This window comes from Silurus meridionalis, chromosome 3 (assembly GCF_014805685.1).
Source record: "Silurus meridionalis isolate SWU-2019-XX chromosome 3, ASM1480568v1, whole genome shotgun sequence".
Lineage (NCBI taxonomy): Eukaryota > Metazoa > Chordata > Actinopteri > Siluriformes > Siluridae > Silurus > Silurus meridionalis.
The window spans coordinates 31,103,411-31,122,123 of NC_060886.1; the positions used below are offsets into that span (position 1 = coordinate 31,103,411).

The 18,713-nt window shown below is 36.8% G+C and overlaps 2 protein-coding genes and 1 long non-coding RNA gene across 7 annotated transcripts in view; 1 reads left to right on the forward strand and 2 right to left on the reverse strand.

Moving 5' to 3' along the window:
- Positions 1-4,157, forward strand: part of LOC124380015 — a 503,784-nt gene extending 499,627 nt beyond the window's left edge. For both annotated transcript variants that reach the window (XR_006924580.1, XR_006924579.1), the window contains one exon: positions 4,057-4,157. This is a non-coding gene — a long non-coding RNA (uncharacterized LOC124380015). The remainder of the gene's footprint in view (positions 1-4,056) is intronic.
- On the reverse strand, positions 967-5,056 carry LOC124379729 (interferon-induced protein 44-like). Of its 2 annotated transcripts, XM_046840269.1 has the most exons (9): positions 4,998-5,056; positions 4,656-4,688; positions 4,079-4,348; positions 3,842-3,875; positions 3,544-3,736; positions 3,300-3,446; positions 2,991-3,162; positions 1,399-1,499; positions 967-1,297 (listed from the first exon to the last, which is right to left on the reverse strand). In XM_046840269.1, exons 2-9 carry the CDS (start codon positions 4,678-4,680, stop codon positions 1,100-1,102), a joined length of 1,140 nt encoding a protein of 379 aa, XP_046696225.1. In that variant the 5' UTR covers positions 4,681-4,688; positions 4,998-5,056; the 3' UTR covers positions 967-1,099. The 2 variants fall into 2 exon arrangements, with proteins under 2 accessions (XP_046696225.1, XP_046696220.1); XM_046840264.1 differs by lacking the exon at positions 4,998-5,056 and having other exon boundaries at positions 4,656-4,750.
- Positions 5,057-9,404: 4,348 nt separating this feature from the next.
- Positions 9,405-15,507, reverse strand: LOC124379862 (interferon-induced protein 44-like). 3 transcript variants are annotated; one of them, XM_046840473.1, is made up of 10 exons: positions 14,198-14,330; positions 13,222-13,320; positions 13,028-13,060; positions 12,204-12,469; positions 11,989-12,022; positions 11,678-11,870; positions 11,427-11,567; positions 11,005-11,176; positions 10,530-10,630; positions 9,412-10,421 (listed from the first exon to the last, which is right to left on the reverse strand). In XM_046840473.1, the coding sequence occupies exons 5-10, from the start codon at positions 12,018-12,020 to the stop codon at positions 10,272-10,274; spliced, it is 789 nt and encodes a 262-aa protein (XP_046696429.1). In that variant the 5' UTR covers positions 12,021-12,022; positions 12,204-12,469; positions 13,028-13,060; positions 13,222-13,320; positions 14,198-14,330; the 3' UTR covers positions 9,412-10,271. The 3 variants fall into 3 exon arrangements, with proteins under 3 accessions (XP_046696436.1, XP_046696444.1, XP_046696429.1); XM_046840480.1 differs by lacking the exons at positions 11,427-11,567; positions 11,678-11,870; positions 11,989-12,022; ... (1 more) ...; positions 13,028-13,060; positions 13,222-13,320 and adding exons at positions 14,547-14,813; positions 15,106-15,138; positions 15,448-15,507 and having other exon boundaries at positions 9,405-10,421; positions 14,198-14,333; XM_046840488.1 differs by lacking the exons at positions 11,427-11,567; positions 11,678-11,870; positions 11,989-12,022; ... (1 more) ...; positions 13,028-13,060; positions 13,222-13,320 and adding exons at positions 14,547-14,813; positions 15,106-15,138; positions 15,435-15,472 and having other exon boundaries at positions 9,405-10,421; positions 14,198-14,333.
- Between the last annotated feature and the right edge of the window lie 3,206 nt (positions 15,508-18,713).

The following is an 18,713-nucleotide window of genomic DNA, read 5'->3' on the forward strand; positions in this document are numbered from 1 at the left end:
TCACTAAGCTCTGCCTGAAGATACCCTTATGCTCTCTATCCATCTCTAATGTTGCACAACCTGGTGGTGGTCCGCCTCAGACTTCTTTACTCCTCCAGATGTATCCAAACTTCCATGCCTCGTGCCTCAAATGGATCCAAGCATACTTTCTGGTTAGAAAAAAAAAGCAGTGGTGCTTGCACCCAGAATTGATATAAAAATTCGGGAAAATTTCAGCTTCACTTAAATAGACCACTTTCCAACACACTTCACAGAAACCTGCTTACTCTTCCTAGTAGAGTCTCCTTGTTGGAGTCATTTGTGTGCTGTCTCTGTAATGGTTGTCATTGGAAAACAAAAGTGGTTGGATGTTTGGTCCAGTCTTATTCTATCAGGTGAAACAGTAATTCTACCTCAATATTCACTCATAACACATGGCAAATGTCCTTTATATGATAGTGTTTTAATTCAGCAAGAGTGTTGCAGAGACAGAAGTTACATTTCATTTGTTCATGTACATCTGCTCATCCAGTTCATTTAAAAAAAGAAATCAAACGTTTTTTATAGTTCAATTTAAACAAGAAAATCATTATTTGTGATCATTTTATTCAAAAACATGCTCATTATAGTATCTGTATCACAAATATAGTTTAATGTCTATCTTTATGTATTATTTAATCTTTCCAGTTTTTTGTTGTTTTATATTTTTATAGCACCAGCACCCTGACGAATGTCTTATACATGCAACCAATGATACTCTGCAGTAATGATGATTCTGATGTTTCACAATGAATAAATTCCGTAACCATGAAGAAAATGAAATTCCTTTTAAACACCAAAGAAACAGAAATGAATGTTATAAAGTGTTCAGTATTCAGGACAGAATTTTTCATATCTATATATAAATCATGAATGATATCTGTATATATATATATATATATATATATATATATATATATATATATATATATATGTATCAATAAACTTCTTTATCTTTCATAATCACATTTACTCATCATTTGGGATTGAAGAGTTAATGGATTTGAGTAATAATAATTAAGTAGATTTTCAGATTGTGTGTTGCTCTGCTTTTCATATTTTCAGTGATTCTTTTTTTTTTTTATTCATTTGAATCCTGATGTAAATTTTGGTTGTTGGAACAGGTCTTTACATAATCATTCGCCCAGGGGACAATATTTTTTAAGGCCTCAAGCATCAGGCAGTTTATATCTGTGTTCATGTTGGTCTCCTGATGATAGTTCACAACAGGGAAGATGAGGTTCATGGGGATACCTGTGAGATTACTGCACTGAATCATCTGAATACACACACAAACACACACATGTTAGTGTCAGTGTTGTAGAATGTTGAATATTGCAGTGATGCACATTACAGTCTCATTACAGCAACATGACTCACTTTCTCTTGGATCTTCTTGCTTTTGTAGATGTTTTGCAAATTCTCCTTGGTTAATTCACATGCACAATCTACTGTCGTCATGAAAACCACTTGTGGGATTCCTGTAGCATAAACAGGAAATAATAATAATAATAATAATAATAATAATAATAATAATAATAATAATTAAAATAATAATTAAAATAATAATAATAATACATTTCATTTATGGGTGTCTGATATTCTAAAATCATATAATATATGCTAAAAAATCAGTTTATTTTTCTCATTAGAAAGGTGAACCCTTGGCCCTGACTGAAGTCCTGTGTGCTCTGGAACAGGTTTTTATTCAGGAGATCTTTTGCTCTATTCAGTTTTCCCTCAACCCTGACCAGTATCCCAGTATCTGCTGCAGAAAAACAACCCAATTGCATCAACCTTAACTGTTTAGATGGTTTTGGGCAGGTGATGAGTTTTGCATGGTTTCCTCCAGACATAACATTTACAATTGAGGCCAATCAGTTTAATCTTGGTTTCATCAGACCAGAGAATATTGTGCCACACAGTTTGAGAGTCCTTCAGGTGCTTGTTAAACTCTAAATGGGATTTAGTTTGTTTGCACTGAGGAGATGCTTCCCTCTGGTCACTCTGCCATGAAGCCCAGATCAGTGGATGGATGCAGTGATGGTTGTCCTTCTGGAATTTGTACCATTTCCAGATCCAAGATCTCTGGAACTCAGTCAGACCGGTGATCAGGTTCTTGGTCACATCTTTTACTAAAGCTTTTCCCCCCCCGATTGCTCAGTTTGTCTGAGAAACAGCTGTTGGAAAAACAAACAGTTGGAAGAATCCTGGGTGTGCCTCAATTCGTCCATTTAAGAATGATGAAGGCCACTGTGATCTTGGAAATCTTCAGTGCAGTAGCAATTTTTTAGTAGCCTTTTCCAGATCTGTGCCTTACAGCATCCCATCTCTGGGATCTGCAGTTCCTTTCACCTTATGACTTGTTTTTTTTGCACTGATCTGCATTGTCAGCTGTGAGTACTTTTTTAGAGAGGTGCCTTTCCAAATCATGTCCAATCAATAAACTTTCCCACAGGTAGACTCCAGTCAAGGTGTAGAAACATCTCAGCAACAATCAAGGCACCTGAGCTCATTTTAAAGTGTTGCTGCAAAGGGTCTGAATATTTATATGCATGTCATATTTCAGGCTGAATGGAGCAGAGATAAAGTACAGAGATACACAAAATAAACCTGAAAATACTTTAATAAAATAGTCACATGTAACAATATTATTACCACAAGAAAAATGATGCAATTGCCTGCATATACAGTATATATATATAAAAATAAATAGAATATACCAAACTGAAGAAGTAGTAGTTAATTGAGTCGATTTATGAAAACGGATTGTATGAATTTCAGCTTCAAAGGCTTGAATTGTAAACCAGTAAAATTTCACTGAGGTCTTTATTTAGATTTTCTCACACACACACCCCCACATCATTATATAGGCAATGTTAATTTTTGACTCCTGGAATAATCCTGAGTTTCTCTGAGAGCACATGCTGACAAGGATAAACTATTATAATTGAGAGGATGAACTGACTCACCCATACTGCTCGCTGTTTCTCTGATCGTCTTCCATTTATTGAGAAATTCTTTGTCCATCATTGAAATCCTGTCGGCTGCTATGACGTTCACCAGGCAGTGCATCTGATCACCCAGACTGGGATTTCGCTTGTAACCATGGTCACTTTCAGACACTGGAGCATTAGAGCTGAACTGAAGAAAAAGTTTGGATGATATTCCAGATACACTGGTTACACTGGTAGGGTTTTATAGAGACACGTGTTTCCTACTGAGTTCCATACAGTGTGATTGAGTGATAAGAGCTGAACACAGTAATGTGAACACTTTACCTTGTAGCCCTCCTTAATGTGACCTTTTAAAGCACTGATGATGTCTTGAGTGTTCACACCAGCTTTTGCGTCTGCTTCTGCACCCATTACATCATAGAAGGCAAAAGGAAACGATCCTTCTTCATCTTCAAGTCTGTAACTTCCAAACTGGATGTAGTGGAGAAAGAGAGATGTTTTTCCAATAACTACCACACATACAACATGCACTGAGTTTAAACACGTGACATGAAGTGTGTAAACTCACAGAGAGAGTCTGACTCGTAGTAGATCCTGCAGCAGCCAAGCAGTTGACATACAGACGTCCTTCAAAGATGCTTCTGATGGTGTTTATGGTGCTGGATTTTCCTGCTCCAACTAATCCATACAAGAGGAAGTTGAGCTGTTCAACTGGATTACAAACTTTAAAAGTCTTCAGATTATTTAACATTTCATCTTGTCTGAGGAAAGAAAATGTACATTTGTATCAGTTTATAAAGTTTATCATCTATTCAATCATTTATTATTAACTAATGATATAAATCAGGATGGAAGGATAATGAAACCTTTTCCACTGCACTTCTCTCCATTGTGGAATTACTGTAATGAATTAATGACATTATTTTAATACAATATTACTGCTATATATTAAACAATTACTATTTTTTCAAAAATTGCACAATTGCAGTGTTAAATATTTTAATTATTTATAAAACAATAATCAGTCTCTGCTTATTTACATGATTAGCATTAGCTATTATTAGCATTTCTGTTTTTTCAGGTAATAATATAATGTTACTTGCCGACTCTGACGAGGGCGGAACATGATACAGAACCCGATGTGTTGCTCAGGGTTAAAGTGTATTTCCCTTCATCATTTCCCTCAAGTTTCACAATTTCCAAGACACATTTTTTACCAATTTTGTTCACACGGTGTTTGCCCTCCACACATAACAATTTGCTGCCGTCTTTTTGCCATGTTGCTGTTACATATTCTGTATTTGCTTCACATTGAAGGATAATGTTTTGTCCATTTGTAGAAAAAGTTTTATCAGCCAGAACTGTGACAAATTCTGTTACACAGATAAGAAAAAAATCACACTGAATAGCACATCGCATATACAGTAAATAAAATGAGTGTGTGTGTGTGTGTGTGTGTGTGTGTGTGTGTGTGTGTGTGTATCATCTCCTTTTCACATCTGTCACTTTAAACTGCTTTTAATTGAGAAACAAATATAAATATTTATTATTTCAGGTTTGGCTCTTTCTCTTTTTTCTTTTTACTCAGGACTATACATATAGATGTAAACACTGTTTAGTGCACCACTGTTTTATTCAGCGTTACTGTAATATAGAAGTAAGTCTGTTAGTGTTACATACCAGGTTTGGATGGAGACGATCCCATATTTTAATCTATTATAAAGACAAATACACATATGAGAATCTCTACAGTGTTAGTGTTAGATAATGTAAATGTGTAGAGAAAAAGAAAACGCAACAAAATGCAAAATAAATGTTTATTATTACCTTTATATACATTTACAGTACATCTTTATATACTTTTCATATACTCTTTATATACTCTATATATACTCTATAACCACTCTATATATACTTTTTATATACTCTATATATACTCTTTATATACACTTTATATATACTCTTTATATACCTATTATATACATATGCTGTTTCAAAACAAAATGTACCTTGTGTTATTACCTGTGTTTTTCCGTCTGATGTCTGTCTGTGTGTTTCTCTGTCTGATGTCTGTGTGTGTTTCTCTGTCTGATGTCTGTGTGTGTTTCTCTGTCGGATGTCTGTGTGTGTTTCTCTGTCGGATGTCTGTGTGTGTTTCTCTGTCTGATGTCTGTGTGTGTTTTTCCGTCTGATGTCTGTGTGTGCAGCTCAGTACGTGTTTCTTCTCATTGTTCGTCTCCTAAGGGTTTTGTGATACCTGTGCAGAGGAGGAGTAGATCTGTGAAACAGAAAGTAAAACTATCTGGTGGTGTTTTTGTAGTTAATGGTTTTATAGCTGGTTTGTTGACTTTTGCTGGAACATTTTTTAACAATGAGAGTTACAGTTTATGAGCTGTGCAATCTTAAACTTCTTAAACATAGAGACCTAAAGGAGTGAAAAAAAGGAAAGGAAAAAGAAGCATGTGCAGTCTGGAACTGATTAAAGTTGTTTCCATTAGACTTCCACTTTCTTTCAATCAGATTTCCTAGTAGCATATATTTACTATAGAATATTTATTGCTGTTTAATTGTTTTATAATACAACTGCACTGGGAGGAATTAAGGATAGTTCAGTCACATGATTAACTCTGGGTTGTACTATCAGCTTCCATTGAGGTTTTATTACTCGTACTGGTCAGAAGCCAGAATACTGAAGTTTTGAAATGAAGTTGGCTCTTATCTGACTTTATTGTTCAGAGAAAATGCAGTTAAACGGGTTCATCTAAATCCAACAGAGCAGAAATGAAGTTGTCTATAATCTGACTCTATTGTTGAGAGGATATGCAGTTAAACAGGTTCATCTAAATTCAGTTTAACACGCTGAATTCAGTTACAGCAGCTGATTGTTCACCACCTTCTAGAGGAATTGTGTAGAGTTTTGATAAACTCTATTTAACTCCATTGTGTTCATTAAGTAAACTGACTTCACTTTCCTCTAAAATGTGTAGGGGAAATTACTGAACTTTATATTTTATCAGTAAATATTCATCCAGTGATCATTGATGACTTTAATCTACACTATAGAGAGTAAAGTTTTGGAACACATGCCTTTTCCACCCACAGCATGTGGTTTTACCCAAATTATTAGCACAAAGTTGGAGGCACACAGCTGTTTATGATGTATTTATGCTTAATATGGGTTTAAGTGGAAGATCTCCTGCTATAGAGCTCCAAACATTTACATTTACATTTAGCAGACGCCCTTATCCAGAGCGACGTACAAACGTGCTTTAAATCTCTAGAAGTGAATAAATCTACACTGGTACGCAAGAATACAAACTCAATATAAATATAACTCGGATTCTACAAACTTGGAAAGTGCTAATTTAGGTATTTCAGGAAGAGGTAGGTCTTCAGTCGTCGCTTAAAGATAATCAGGGACTCTGCTGTACGGACATCTAGGGGAAGTTCATTCCACCACCTCGGTGCCAGAACAGAGAAGAGCCTTGAATTGTACTTACCTCTCATTCTGAGAGAAGGTGGTACCAGTCGAGCAGTGCTGGAGGATCTCAGACAGCGTGGTGCAGTGCGAGATGTGATGAGGTCACTGAGGTAAGATGGTGCTGGTCCATTTTTGGCCTTGTAGGCAAGCATCAGTGTTTTGAATCTGATACGTGCAGCTACTGGAAGCCAGTAAATGGGAGCGCAGCAGTGGGGTGGTGTGGGAAAACTTGGGCTGATTGAACACAAGTCGTGCAGCTGCATTTTGGATCATTTGCAGTGGACGAATAGCATTCAGGGGAAGACCTGCCAGCAGAGAGTTGCAGTAGTCCAGTCTTGAAATGACAAGAGACTGAACAAGCAACTGGGCAGCCTGTATGGACAGAAATGGTCGAATCCTTCGGATGTTATAGAGAAGGAATCGACAAGAACGAGCAACATTAGCGACATGTGGGAAAAAAGGAAGAGGTAGGTCATTGTCCATAGTTACCCCAAGGTTACGAGCAGTGGCTGAAGGTAAGAGCAGAGAGTCATGAAGTGTTATTTGTAGATCTTGACCTGGAGATGAACATCTTCAACAGACAAACATATTCAACAGCTTTGGGATGAATCTCCACAAATCTCCACAAACTTGCTCTAAAATCTAGTTGAACATAATGTTTTAATAGATTTTTTGTATATTCTTTCTTTCTGATAAAATAAACCTACTGTAAAAAATCTAGACTGTTCATTTCTTTGGGGTAAATTAACAAAATCAGCAGCAGATAAAATTATTATTTCCTCCACTGTATATCCATATACAGTGAGGAAAATAAGTATTTGAACACCCTGCTATTTTGCAAGTTTTCCGACTTAGAAATCATGGAGGGGTCTGAAATTGTCATAGTAGGTGCATGTCACCAGGTTTGCACACACTGCAGGAGGGATTTTGGCCCACTCCTCCACACAGATCTTCTCTTGATCAGTCAGGTTTCTGGCCTGTCGCTGAGAAACACGAAGTTTGAGCTCCCTCCAAAGATTCTCTATTGGGTTTAGGTCTGGAGACTGGCTAGGCCATGCCAGAACCTTGATATGCTTCTTACAGAGCCACTCCTTGGTTATCCTGGCTGTGTGCTTCGGGTCATTGTCATGTTGGAAGACCCAGCCTCAACCCATCTTCAATGCTCTAACTGAGGGAAGGAGGTTGTTCCCCAAAATCTCGCAATACATGGCCCCGGTCATCCTCTTCTTAGTACAGTGCAGTCGCCCTGTCCCATGTGCAGAAAAACACCCCAAAGCATGATGCTACCACCCCCATGCTTCACAGTAGGGATGGTGTTCTTGGGATGGTACTCATCATTCTTCTTCCTCCAAACACGTTTAGTGGAATTATGACCCAAAAGTTCTATTTTGGTCTCATCTGACCACATGACTTTCTCCCATGACTCCTCTTGATCATCCAAATGGTCATTGGCAAACTTAAGACGTGCCTGGACATGTGCTGGTTTAAGCAGGGGAACCTTCAGTGCCATGCATGATTTCAAATCATGAGGTCTTAGTGTATTACCAACAGTAACCTTGAAAACGGTGGTCCCAGCTCTTTTCAGGTCATTGACCAGCTCCTCCCGTGTAGTTGTGGGCTGATTTCTCACCTTCCTTAGGATCATTGAGACCCCACGAGGTGAGATCTTGCATGGAGCCCCAGTCCAAGGGAGATTGACAGTCATGTTTAGCTTCTTCCATTTTCTAATGATTGCCCCAATAGTGGAACTTTTTTCACCAAGCTGCTTGGCAATTTCCCCGTAGCCCTTTCCAGCCTTGTGGAGGTGTACAATTTTGTCTCTAGTGTCTTTGGACAGCTCTTTGGTCTTGGCCATGTTAGTAGTTAGATTCTTACTGATTGTATGGGGTGGACAGGTGTCTTTATGCAGCTAACGACCTCAAACAGGTGCATCTAATTTAGGATAATAAATGTAGTGGAGGTGGACATTTTAACGGCAGACTAACAGGTGTTTGAGGGTCAGAATTCTAGCTGATAGACAGGTGTTCAAATACTTATTTGCAGCTGTATCATACAAATAAATAGTTTAAAAATCATACATTGTGATTTCTGGATTTTATTTTTTAGATTATGTCTCTCACAGTGGACATGCAGCTACGATGACAATTTTAGACCCCTCCATGATTTCTAAGTGGGAGAACTTGCAAAATAGCAGTGTGTTCAAATACTTATTTTCCTCACTGTATGTATATATTTTTATAAATACATACCTTCCCCCATAGCTGCTGTTGAGACGTATGTTCTTTATTTTTTTTCCCCCATTGATATTATTTTGTATTTTTGCACTTTATTACTTAGAAATATATATTAAAAAAATGTATCATTCAGGCTTTCAAAAGGGATTTATTTTTAATGCTTCTCATAAAAACAAAGAACCGTAATATAAAATTGAAACGTGATTTTGTGCCATCAGTTCTTTTAGCAGCCAAATCTAAAAATACTGTCCTACATTAAAGGAAATGTAATATACTGTTAAATACTGAAACTACATTCTGCTACTCCAACAATTATTGAAAAAAAAATTAGTCTATACTGTTTTTATAATAAGTACTATAACAGAAATATAAGATCATGTTATGTTCCATCAATCAGATTTAAGTATCTGGGGTTTTTTTGTTGTTGTTTTTTATTACAATGATAATATAATTAAATTAATCAGGCAGAATTTTCATGTTGCTTTAACTGTAATTTTTTTTTAAACCAATTTATTGATTAATAGTTTGGCTGCTAATATTTGTTTAAATGTAATTTGTCATCATTCATGTTGGTCTTCGTAAAGTGGTGCCACAGTTGGTAAAGATTCAGTTCACAGGTCCACTAAATGCATTACTGCCTGCACACATCTGGATACACAAATACACACAACAATGTTTATTTATATTTATTTATTTACTGTAATTGTCTTTTTTTTTTTTTTTTTGCTTTATATGTTTAATTATTTTGAATATATGTATAAACCTAATATATAATCTGTTATAGTGGCATGAATTTATCACATCAGCAAGCAATAAGATCATGTGCAGTCCAAGTTAATTATACCTGCAGACACAATAACAAGATGCTACACTAGAACATTGTCTTCAACAAGAGAACCAAACTTCACCTTCACAAAATATCAGAAATTATTTCCATTGTTTTAGATTGAGATTTGACACAAGTTAAAAAGTAAAAAGGTTAAATATTGTACATAATACTGGAAATGTGGCAGTGTAAAGCTTTAATGTGTTGCTGCTATAAATGTAAAGTATATTTGCATTAACAAACAAATGGCTCTAGATAATTATGCAAATTCACACTCTTGTCATTAACCCATCGTACAACGTTATTCAAAACCTCCAGCTCGTGATGTTCTTCACGGAAAAGATACAGTTCCTCATTTGTATTTGTAGCAGGAATCTTTGCTACTAATAACTTTCTCCCTGATCTTCTGTCTTTTGTAAATGTTGCACAAATTGTTCATTATATTTGTTTAATTAATATATATAGGTATATGTATATACGGAATGATGCTATGAATTCATAACTTTAGTATATAAAAAAACAATGATGGCATGGAATAGGTTCGTGTGCAGACACAAATATAGGTGTTCTTTAACTTATAACATTTTTCTAATTCAGTCTGTTCCTGTGATGTTGCATGGATTTTACTAATATGTATCCATTAGATTTTCAAGTTGTGTTGCACTGCTTTTTTATATTTTCTGTCATTTAAATGTTTTATTTTATTTATTCATTGTTTGGTTGCTGATGTGCATTTTGGGTGTTGGAACGTTTCTTCACGTAATCATTCGCCCAGGGGACAATATTTTTAAGGCATCCAGCATCAGGCAGTTTATATCCGCGTCCACGTTGGTCTCCTGATGATAGTTCACGACAGGGAAGACGAGGTTCACTGGTACACCCAGTAGATTACTGCTCTGAATTATCTGGATACACACACACACACACACACACACACATTATTTTCATGTTTCCAGCTACAATTTTGTAAAATCGTTGCAGTGATGCACATTACAGTCACCAAAATAACTCACTTTATCTCGGATCTTTTTGCTTTTGTAGATGTTTTGCAAATTCTCCTTTGTTATTTTACATTCACAGTCTGCTCTCGTCATGAAAACCACCTGAGGGATTCCTGTAGAACACACACAGATACACACACACAAACACACACAGATACACACTTAGATACACACTCAGATAAACACACAGATAAAAACTGTAATTTTATTGTATATCTCATCAGTGTGAAAAATCAGTCTGATAAATGATTAAAACTGAAGTTTTTGTCAGGCAGGTTGCCAAATCTAGCGCTTTCATAAAGCAAAGTGTGATTTCAATAAAAAATGTAATCTTATGAGTGATTTTTAATACTGTTGTTTGTGTTATTAATGTGCTTGAACACTATTTCCATGACAGAATAATGTCTTTTTGTTAAAAGACAAAAAACAGATTTGGAGCCACAAAAAAAGTTGGTGTTAATGTTTGTATGAATAATATATGACTCACCCATACTGCTCGCTGTTTCTCTGATAGTCTTCCATTTTTTTATATATTCAACGCTCATCAATGAAATCCTGTCGGCTGCTATGACGTTCACCAGGCAGTGCATCTGATCACCCAGGCTGGGATTTCGATTGTAATAATGGTCACTTTCAGACAACGGAGCATTCGAGATGAACTGAAGAAAAGAGAAATTTAGCAGTCAATACAAACGAAGTAGACGTACTGTACTGTATGCGGCTGAAGGGTTACAATGTTAATGCGTAACTCCAGGTTTCTTAAAAACCCTACGTGATACAGAAATTACAAATACATATTTGTGTTCAGCATGTAAAAATGTAGTTGCTTCAACAAACATTGCAAACAAACATTTCCAAAAATGTGCTGGCTAGTGATAAGAGCTGAACACAGTAATGTGAACACTTTACCTTGTAGCCCTCTTTCATGTGACCTTTTAAAGCACTGATGATGTCTTGAGTGTTCACACCAGCTTTTTCTTCTGCACCCATTACATCATAGAAGGCAAAAGGAAACGATCTTTCTTCATCTTCAAATCTGTAACGTTCAAACTGGAAGATGTTGAGAAAAAACATTGTTTTTCAACATTTACTTTGATAAATGTACCACACACACACACACACACACACACACACACACACATGGTATATTATGGACTCACAGAGAGAGTGTGACTCGTAGTAGATCCTGCAGCAGCCTGGCAGTTTACAAACGGACGTCCTTCAAAGATGGTTTCGATGGTGTTTATGGTGCTGGATTTTCCTGCTCCAACTGGTCCATACAAGAGGAAGTGGAGCTCTTCAACTTCATTACAAATGTTAAATGTCTTGATATTATTCAACATTTCAGCTTGACTGAGAAAAGAAAATGTAAAATCTATCAGTTTGTTAGTTTATATATCAGTTATAACTATTACAGTAAAAACAGTGAATGTGTTAGAAGATAAAAATCAGGATTGAAGGATAATGATACCTCTGCCATCGCACTTCTCTCCATTTCTTCATTTCTGTAATGAATAAATACACGTTATTAATACAATATTATTATTGTGTCTATATTATACTAAAGTTTAGTTCTGTTTTATTTCATGAGGTTTCCATTTGCAGTGTTGAATATTATAATATTTACATGATCAGTATTTATGTGTATGTTATAGTTAAATCAGGTAATAATATAATGTTACTTACCGACTCTGACGAGGGCGGAACATGATGCAGATCCCTTATCATTGCTGAGGGTTAAAGTGTATTTCCCTTCATCAGTCTCATCAGCATTTGAAATTTCCAAAGCAAAAGTTTTACCTATTTTGTACACTTTGTGTTTGCCCTCCACACATGACAATTTACTCCGTCTTTTTCCCACGTTGCCGTTACTTCTTCTGTGTTTGCCTCACATCGAAGAATAACTCTTTCTCCACTTGTAACATTTTTATCAGCCAGAACTGTAACAAATTCTGTTGAATAGATCATCAGAAATACATGTAAATTTCCTAGTTGATATACATGTACAGGCCGAGCAAATCTCTCAGTAACTTTTGTTCATCTGCCACATGTTGCATTAGAATAAAACATATGTTCATGTATGATGATAAAATCATTCTCACAAAACGAGCAGGAGACCAGAACAAAAAGGGGAGATAAACACAGGGATTACAAGAAAATCAGGTGAAAACAATAGAAGCTGATGAGGAACTTCATTAACAAAACAGCGACATCTGGTGGGAAAAAACAAGCAACATCAGGAAAGAAAAAACTCCTTTGCTGGAAGGACCCCAGATTCCGACACGCCTAATTTTAGAAAGTTTTCGTTAAAGTGTTTAGATGGACGTTTTCTTTTCCTTGCAGTGTCTAAACAACGTTTCATGTGTGGGAAACGAGGCCGTATTTATGGACACGACACCTGGTTGATATTTTACCGTTTGTACCAACAGTAAACATGATAGAGATATAAATGTACATTGTTAATGTCCCAGTCAGCATTTCTGTAATATTGATCAGTTTGTGTTACATACCAGGTTTGGCTGGAGATCCTCCCATCTTTAAATCTATATAAAAAAAACACCATGTTGTAACTGTAATAAACACTGGCACAACAACAATGCAGTCAGTAAAGCCGTGTTTTCTGTCCTCATATATTTAGTAGAATTGAGCAGGTTGTGTTTTTGCACATTACATGTGATCTTTCTAAACAAAATAAACGACTTACATTGTGTTATTCCTGTAGTGTGTTTCTCGGTGTGTGCTGCTCGATATTTCTTCCGTCTGACGTCTTTATTTTTCGCTGCTTTGCGTTAAAGCGATTCAACTGTGAAATCGAAAGTGAAACTATTTAGTGCACGTGATTATAAAAGACTGTTTCTACTGAAGCGCATTGCATTCACACAGAGAAAAAAACATCATCATAAATCATAATGATGAGAATAAGTCGTAATTATAAGATCTTAAGTAGTAATTATGAGATATTAAGTAATTATTATGAGATAATGTCATAATCTTGAGTTAGTAAGTCGTAATTATGATATTTAGTGGTAATTATGAGATATTTAGTAGTAATTATGAGATATTAAGTCATAATTACGAGTTAGTAAGTCGTAATTATGAGATCAGGATCTCAAAATTATGAGATAGTAAGTCGTAATTATGAGATATTAAGTCATAATTATGAGATCGGGATTTTTTTCTTTGTGAATACAATGCGCTTGCGTACATTGCTTCTGCGATTCCAATTTTTTTTTTCTCGCAATTTACAATTTCTTTTTTCATCATTCAGTCAGCATCAGTCCTCTGAAGTGCCAGAAATCTTTACATGTTAATAACTAAATATGCTACAATCAATAGATCGATCTGTGAAACAGATAAAAATCATAAAGGATTATTTCCAGTGTGGTTTCACGATCTGCTCTTTGTGACCTGGTCATTGTAATGATCTCCTGACTGTAATGTTCACACGCTGCTCTGTAATATTAAAGCAGGAGAAGACGTGATGCCACTTTCCTGAAGATTTGCAAGAAATAAAGTCGCAATTTGAAAAGATTTTTTCAATTTGAAAAGAAAAAGTTTGAATGATATTCCAGATACACTGGTTACACTGGTAGGGTTTTATAGAGACACGTGTTTCCTACTGAGTTCCATACAGTGTGATTGAGTGATAAGAGCTGAACACAGTAATGTGAACACTTTACCTTGTAGCCCTCTTTCATGTGACCTTTTAAAGCACTGATGATGTCTTGAGTGTTCACACCAGCTTCTGCTTCTGCACCCATTACATCATAGAAGGCAAAAGGAAACGATCGTGCACTTCTCTCCATTGTGGAATTACTGTAATGAATAAATGACATTATTTTAATACAATATTACTGTTATATATTATATAATGTTCTATTTTTTTTTAATTGCACAATTGCAGTGTTAAATATTTTAATTTTTATAAAATAATAATCAGTCTCTGCTTATTTACATGATTAGCATTAGCTATTATTAGCATTTCTCTTTCATTTCTGTTTTTTCAGGTAATAATATAATGTTACTTGCCGACTCTGACGAGGGCGGAACATGATACAGAACCCGATGTGTTGCTCAGGGTTAAAGTGTATTTCCCTTCATCATTTCCTTCAGATTTTACAATTTCCAAAACACAATTTTTACCAGTTTTGTTCACACGGTGTTTGCCCTCCACACATAACAATTTACTGCCGTCTTTTTCCCATGTTGCTGTTACATATTCTGTATTTGCTTCACATCGAAGGATAATGTTTAGTCCATTTGTAAAAGTTTTATCAGCCAGAACTGTGACAAATTCTGTTACACAGATAAGAAAAAATCACACTGAATAGCACATCGCATATACAGTATATAAAATGTGTGTGTGTGTGTGTGTGTGTGTGGAAGTTTAATCTCATCTTTTCACATCTGTCACTTTAAACTGCTTTTAATTGAGAAACAAATATAAATATTTATCATTTCAGGTTTGGCTCTTTCTCTTTTTTCTTTTTACTCAGGACTATACATATAGATGTAAACACTGTTTAGTGCACCACTGTTTCATTCAGCGTTACTGTAATATAGAAGTAAGTCTGTTAGTGTTACATACCAGGTTTGGATGGAGACGATCCCATATTTTAATCTATTATAAAGACAAATACACATATGAGAATCTCTACAGTGTTAGTGTTAGATAATGTAAATGTGTAGAGAAAAAGAAAACGCAACAAAACGCAAAATAAATGTTTATTATTACCTTTATATACATTTACAGTACATCTTTATATACTTTTCATATACTCTTTATATACTCTATATATACTCTATAACCACTCTATATATACTTTTTATATACTCTATATATACTCTTTATATACACTTTATATATACTCTTTATATACCTATTATATACATATGCTGTTTCAAAACAAAATGTACCTTGTGTTATTACCTGTGTTTTTCCGTGTCCTGTGTGTGTTTCTCTGTCTGATGTCTGTGTGTGTTTCTCTGTCGGATGTCTGTGTGTGTTTCTCTGTCGGATGTCTGTGTGTTTCTCTGTCTGATGTCTTTGTGTGTTTCTGTCGGATGTCTGTGTGTGTTTCTCTGTCTGATGTCTGTGTGTGTTTCTCTGTCGGATGTCTGTGTGTGTTTCTCTGTCGGATGTCTGTGTGTGTTTCTCTGTCGGATGTCTGTGTGTGTTTCTCTGTCTGATGTCTGTGTGTGTTTCTCTGTCTGATGTCTGTGTGTGTTTCTCTGTCTGATGTCTGTGTGTGTTTCTCTGTCTGATGTCTGTGTGTGTTTCTCTGTCTGATGTCTGTGTGTGTTTCTCTGTCGGATGTCTGTGTGTGTTTCTCTGTCTGATGTCTGTGTGTGTTTCTCTGTCTGATGTCTGTCTGTGTGTGTTTCTCTGTCTGATGTCTGTCTGTGTGTGTTTCTCTGTCTGATGTCTGTGTGTGTTTCTCTGTCGGATGTCTGTGTGTGTTTCTCTGTCTGATGTCTTTGTGTGTTTCTCTGTCTGATGTCTTTGTGTGTTTCTCTGTCGGATGTCTGTGTGTGTTTCTCTGTCGGATGTCTGTGTGTGTTTCTCTGTCTGATGTCTGTGTGTTTCTCTGTCTGATGTCTGTCTGTGTGTGTTTCTCTGTCGGATGTCTGTGTGTGTTTCTCTGTCGGATGTCTGTGTGTGTTTCTCTGTCTGATGTCTTTGTGTGTTTCTCTGTCGGATGTCTGTGTGTGTTTCTCTGTCGGATGTCTGTGTGTGTTTCTCTGTCTGATGTCTGTGTGTGTTTCTCTGTCTGTGTGTGTTCTCTGTCGGATGTCTGTGTGTTTCTCTGTCTGATGTCTGTGTGTGTTTCTCTGTCGGATGTCTGTGTGTTTCTCTGTCTGATGTCTGTGTGTGTTCTCTGTCTGATGTCTTTGTGTGTTTCTCTGTCGGATGTCTGTGTGTGTTTCTCTGTCGGATGTCTGTGTGTGTTTCTCTGTCGGATGTCTGTGTGTGTTTCTCTGTCGGATTTCTGTGTGTTTCTCTGTCTGATGTCTGTGTGTGTTCTCTGTCTGATGTCTGTCTGTGTGTTTCTCTGTCTGATGTCTGTCTATGTGTGTTTCTCTGTCTGATGTCTGTCTGTGTGTTCTCTGTCGGATGTCTTTGTGTGTTTCTCTGTCGGATGTCTGTGTGTGTTTCTCTGTCTGATGTCTGTCTGTGTGTGTTTCTCTGTCTGATGTCTGTCTGTGTGTGTTCTCTGTCTGATGTCTGTCTGTGTGTGTTTCTCTGTCGGATGTCTGTGTGTGTTTCTCTGTCTGATGTCTGTGTGTTTCTCTGTCGGATGTCTGTGTGTGTTTCTCTGTCTGATGTCTGTGTGTGTTTCTCTGTCGGATGTCTGTGTGTGTGTTCTCTGTCTGATGTCTGTGTGTGTTTCTCTGTCTGATGTCTTTGTGTGTTTCTCTGTCGGATGTCTGTGTGTGTGTTCTCTGTCTGATGTCTGTGTGTGTTTCTCTGTCTGATGTCTGTCTGTGTGTGTTTCTCTGTCGGATGTCTGTGTGTTTCTCTGTCGGATGTCTGTGTGTGTTTCTCTGTCTGATGTCTGTGTGTGTTTCTCTGTCGGATGTCTGTGTGTGTTTCTCTGTCGGATGTCTGTGTGTGTGTTTCTCTGTCGGATGTCTGTGTGTGTTTCTCTGTCTGATGTCTTTGTGTTTTCTCTGTCTGTGTGTGTTTCTCTGTCGGATGTCTGTGTGTGTTTCTCTGTCGGATGTCTGTGTGTGTTTCTCTGTCTGATGTCTGTGTGTGTTTCTCTGTCTGATGTCTTTGTGTGTTTCTCTGTCGGATGTCTGTGTGTTTCTCTGTCTGATGTCTGTGTGTGTTTCTCTGTCGGATGTCTGTGTGTGTTTCTCTGTCGGATTTCTGTGTGTGTTTCTCTGTCTGATGTCTGTGTGTTTCTCTGTCTGATGTCTGTGTGTGTGTGTTTCTCTGTCTGATGTCTGTCTGTGTGTTTCTCTGTCTGATGTCTGTCTGTGTGTTTCTCTGTCTGATGTCTGTCTGTGTGTGTTTCTCTGTCGGATGTCTTTGTGTGTTTCTCTGTCTGATGTCTGTCTGTGTGTGTGTTTCTCTGTCTGATGTCTGTCTGTGTGTGTTTCTCTGTCTGATGTATGTCTGTGTGTGTTTCTCTGCCTGATGTCTGTCTGTGTGTGTTTCTCTGTCTGATGTCTGTGTGTGTTTCTCTGTCGGATGTCTGTGTGTGTTTTCTGTCTGATGTCTGTGTGTGTGTTTCTCTGTCTGATGTCTGTGTGTTTCTCTGTCGGATGTCTGTGTGTGTTTCTCTGTCAGATGTCTTTGTGTGTTTCTCTGTCGGATGTCTGTGTGTGTTTCTCTGTCGGATGTCTGTGTGTGTTTCTCTGTCGGATGTCTGTGTGTGTTTCTCTGTCTGATGTCTGTGTGTGTTTCTCTGTCGGATGTCTGTGTGTGTTTCTCTGTCGGATGTCTGTGTGTGTTTCTCTGTCTGATGTCTGTGTGTGTTTTTCCGTCTGATGTCTGTGTGTGCAGCTCAGTACGTGTTTCTTCTCATTGTTCGTCTCCTAAGGGTTTTGTGATACCTGTGCAGAGGGAGGAGTAGATCTGTGAAACAGAAAGTAAAACTATCTGGTGGTGTTTTTGTAGTTAATGGTTTTATAGCTGGTTTGTTGACTTTTGCTGGAACATTTTTTAACAATGAGAGTTACAGTTTATGACCTGTGCAATCTTAAACTTCTTAAACATAGAGACCTAAAGGAGTGAAAAAAAGGAAAGGAAAAAGAAGCATGTGCAGTCTGGAACTGATTAAAGTTGTTTCCATTAGAATTCCCACTTTCTTTCAATCAGATTTCCTAGTAGCATATATTTACTATAGAATATTTATTGCTGTTTAATTGTTTTATAATACAACTGCACTGGGAGGAATCAAGGATAGTTCAGTCACATGATTAACTCTGGGTTGTACTATCAGCTTCCATTGAGGTTTTATTACTCGTACTGGTCAGAAGCCAGAATACTGAAGTTTTGAAATGAAGTTGGCTCTTATCTGACTTTATTGTTCAGAGAAAATGCAGTTAAACGGGTTCATCTAAATCCAACAGAGCAGAAATGAAGTTGTCTATAATCTGACTCTATTGTTGAGAGGATATGCAGTTAAACAGGTTCATCTAAATTCAGTTTAACACGCTGAATTCAGTTACAGCAGCTGATTGTTC

Excerpts from the sequence above, each read along its gene's own strand:
- LOC124379729 (XM_046840269.1), bottom strand. The coding sequence starts at position 4,680 with ATGGGATCGTCTCCATCCAAACCTG. Across the intron at positions 1,500-2,990 it reads AGAAACAGCGAGCAGTATGG|GAATCCCACAAGTGGTTTTC; the intron begins GTGAGTCAGTTC and ends TTTATGCTACAG. Across the intron at positions 1,298-1,398 it reads GCAAGAAGATCCAAGAGAAA|ATGATTCAGTGCAGTAATCT; the intron begins GTGAGTCATGTT and ends GTGTGTATTCAG.
- LOC124379862 (XM_046840473.1), bottom strand. The coding sequence starts at position 12,020 with ATGAAGAAATGGAGAGAAGTGCGATGGCAGAG. Across the intron at positions 11,568-11,677 it reads CTACGAGTCACACTCTCTCT|TTTGAACGTTACAGATTTGA; the intron begins GTGAGTCCATAA and ends AACATCTTCCAG. Across the intron at positions 11,177-11,426 it reads ACATGAAAGAGGGCTACAAG|TTCATCTCGAATGCTCCGTT; the intron begins GTAAAGTGTTCA and ends TCTTTTCTTCAG.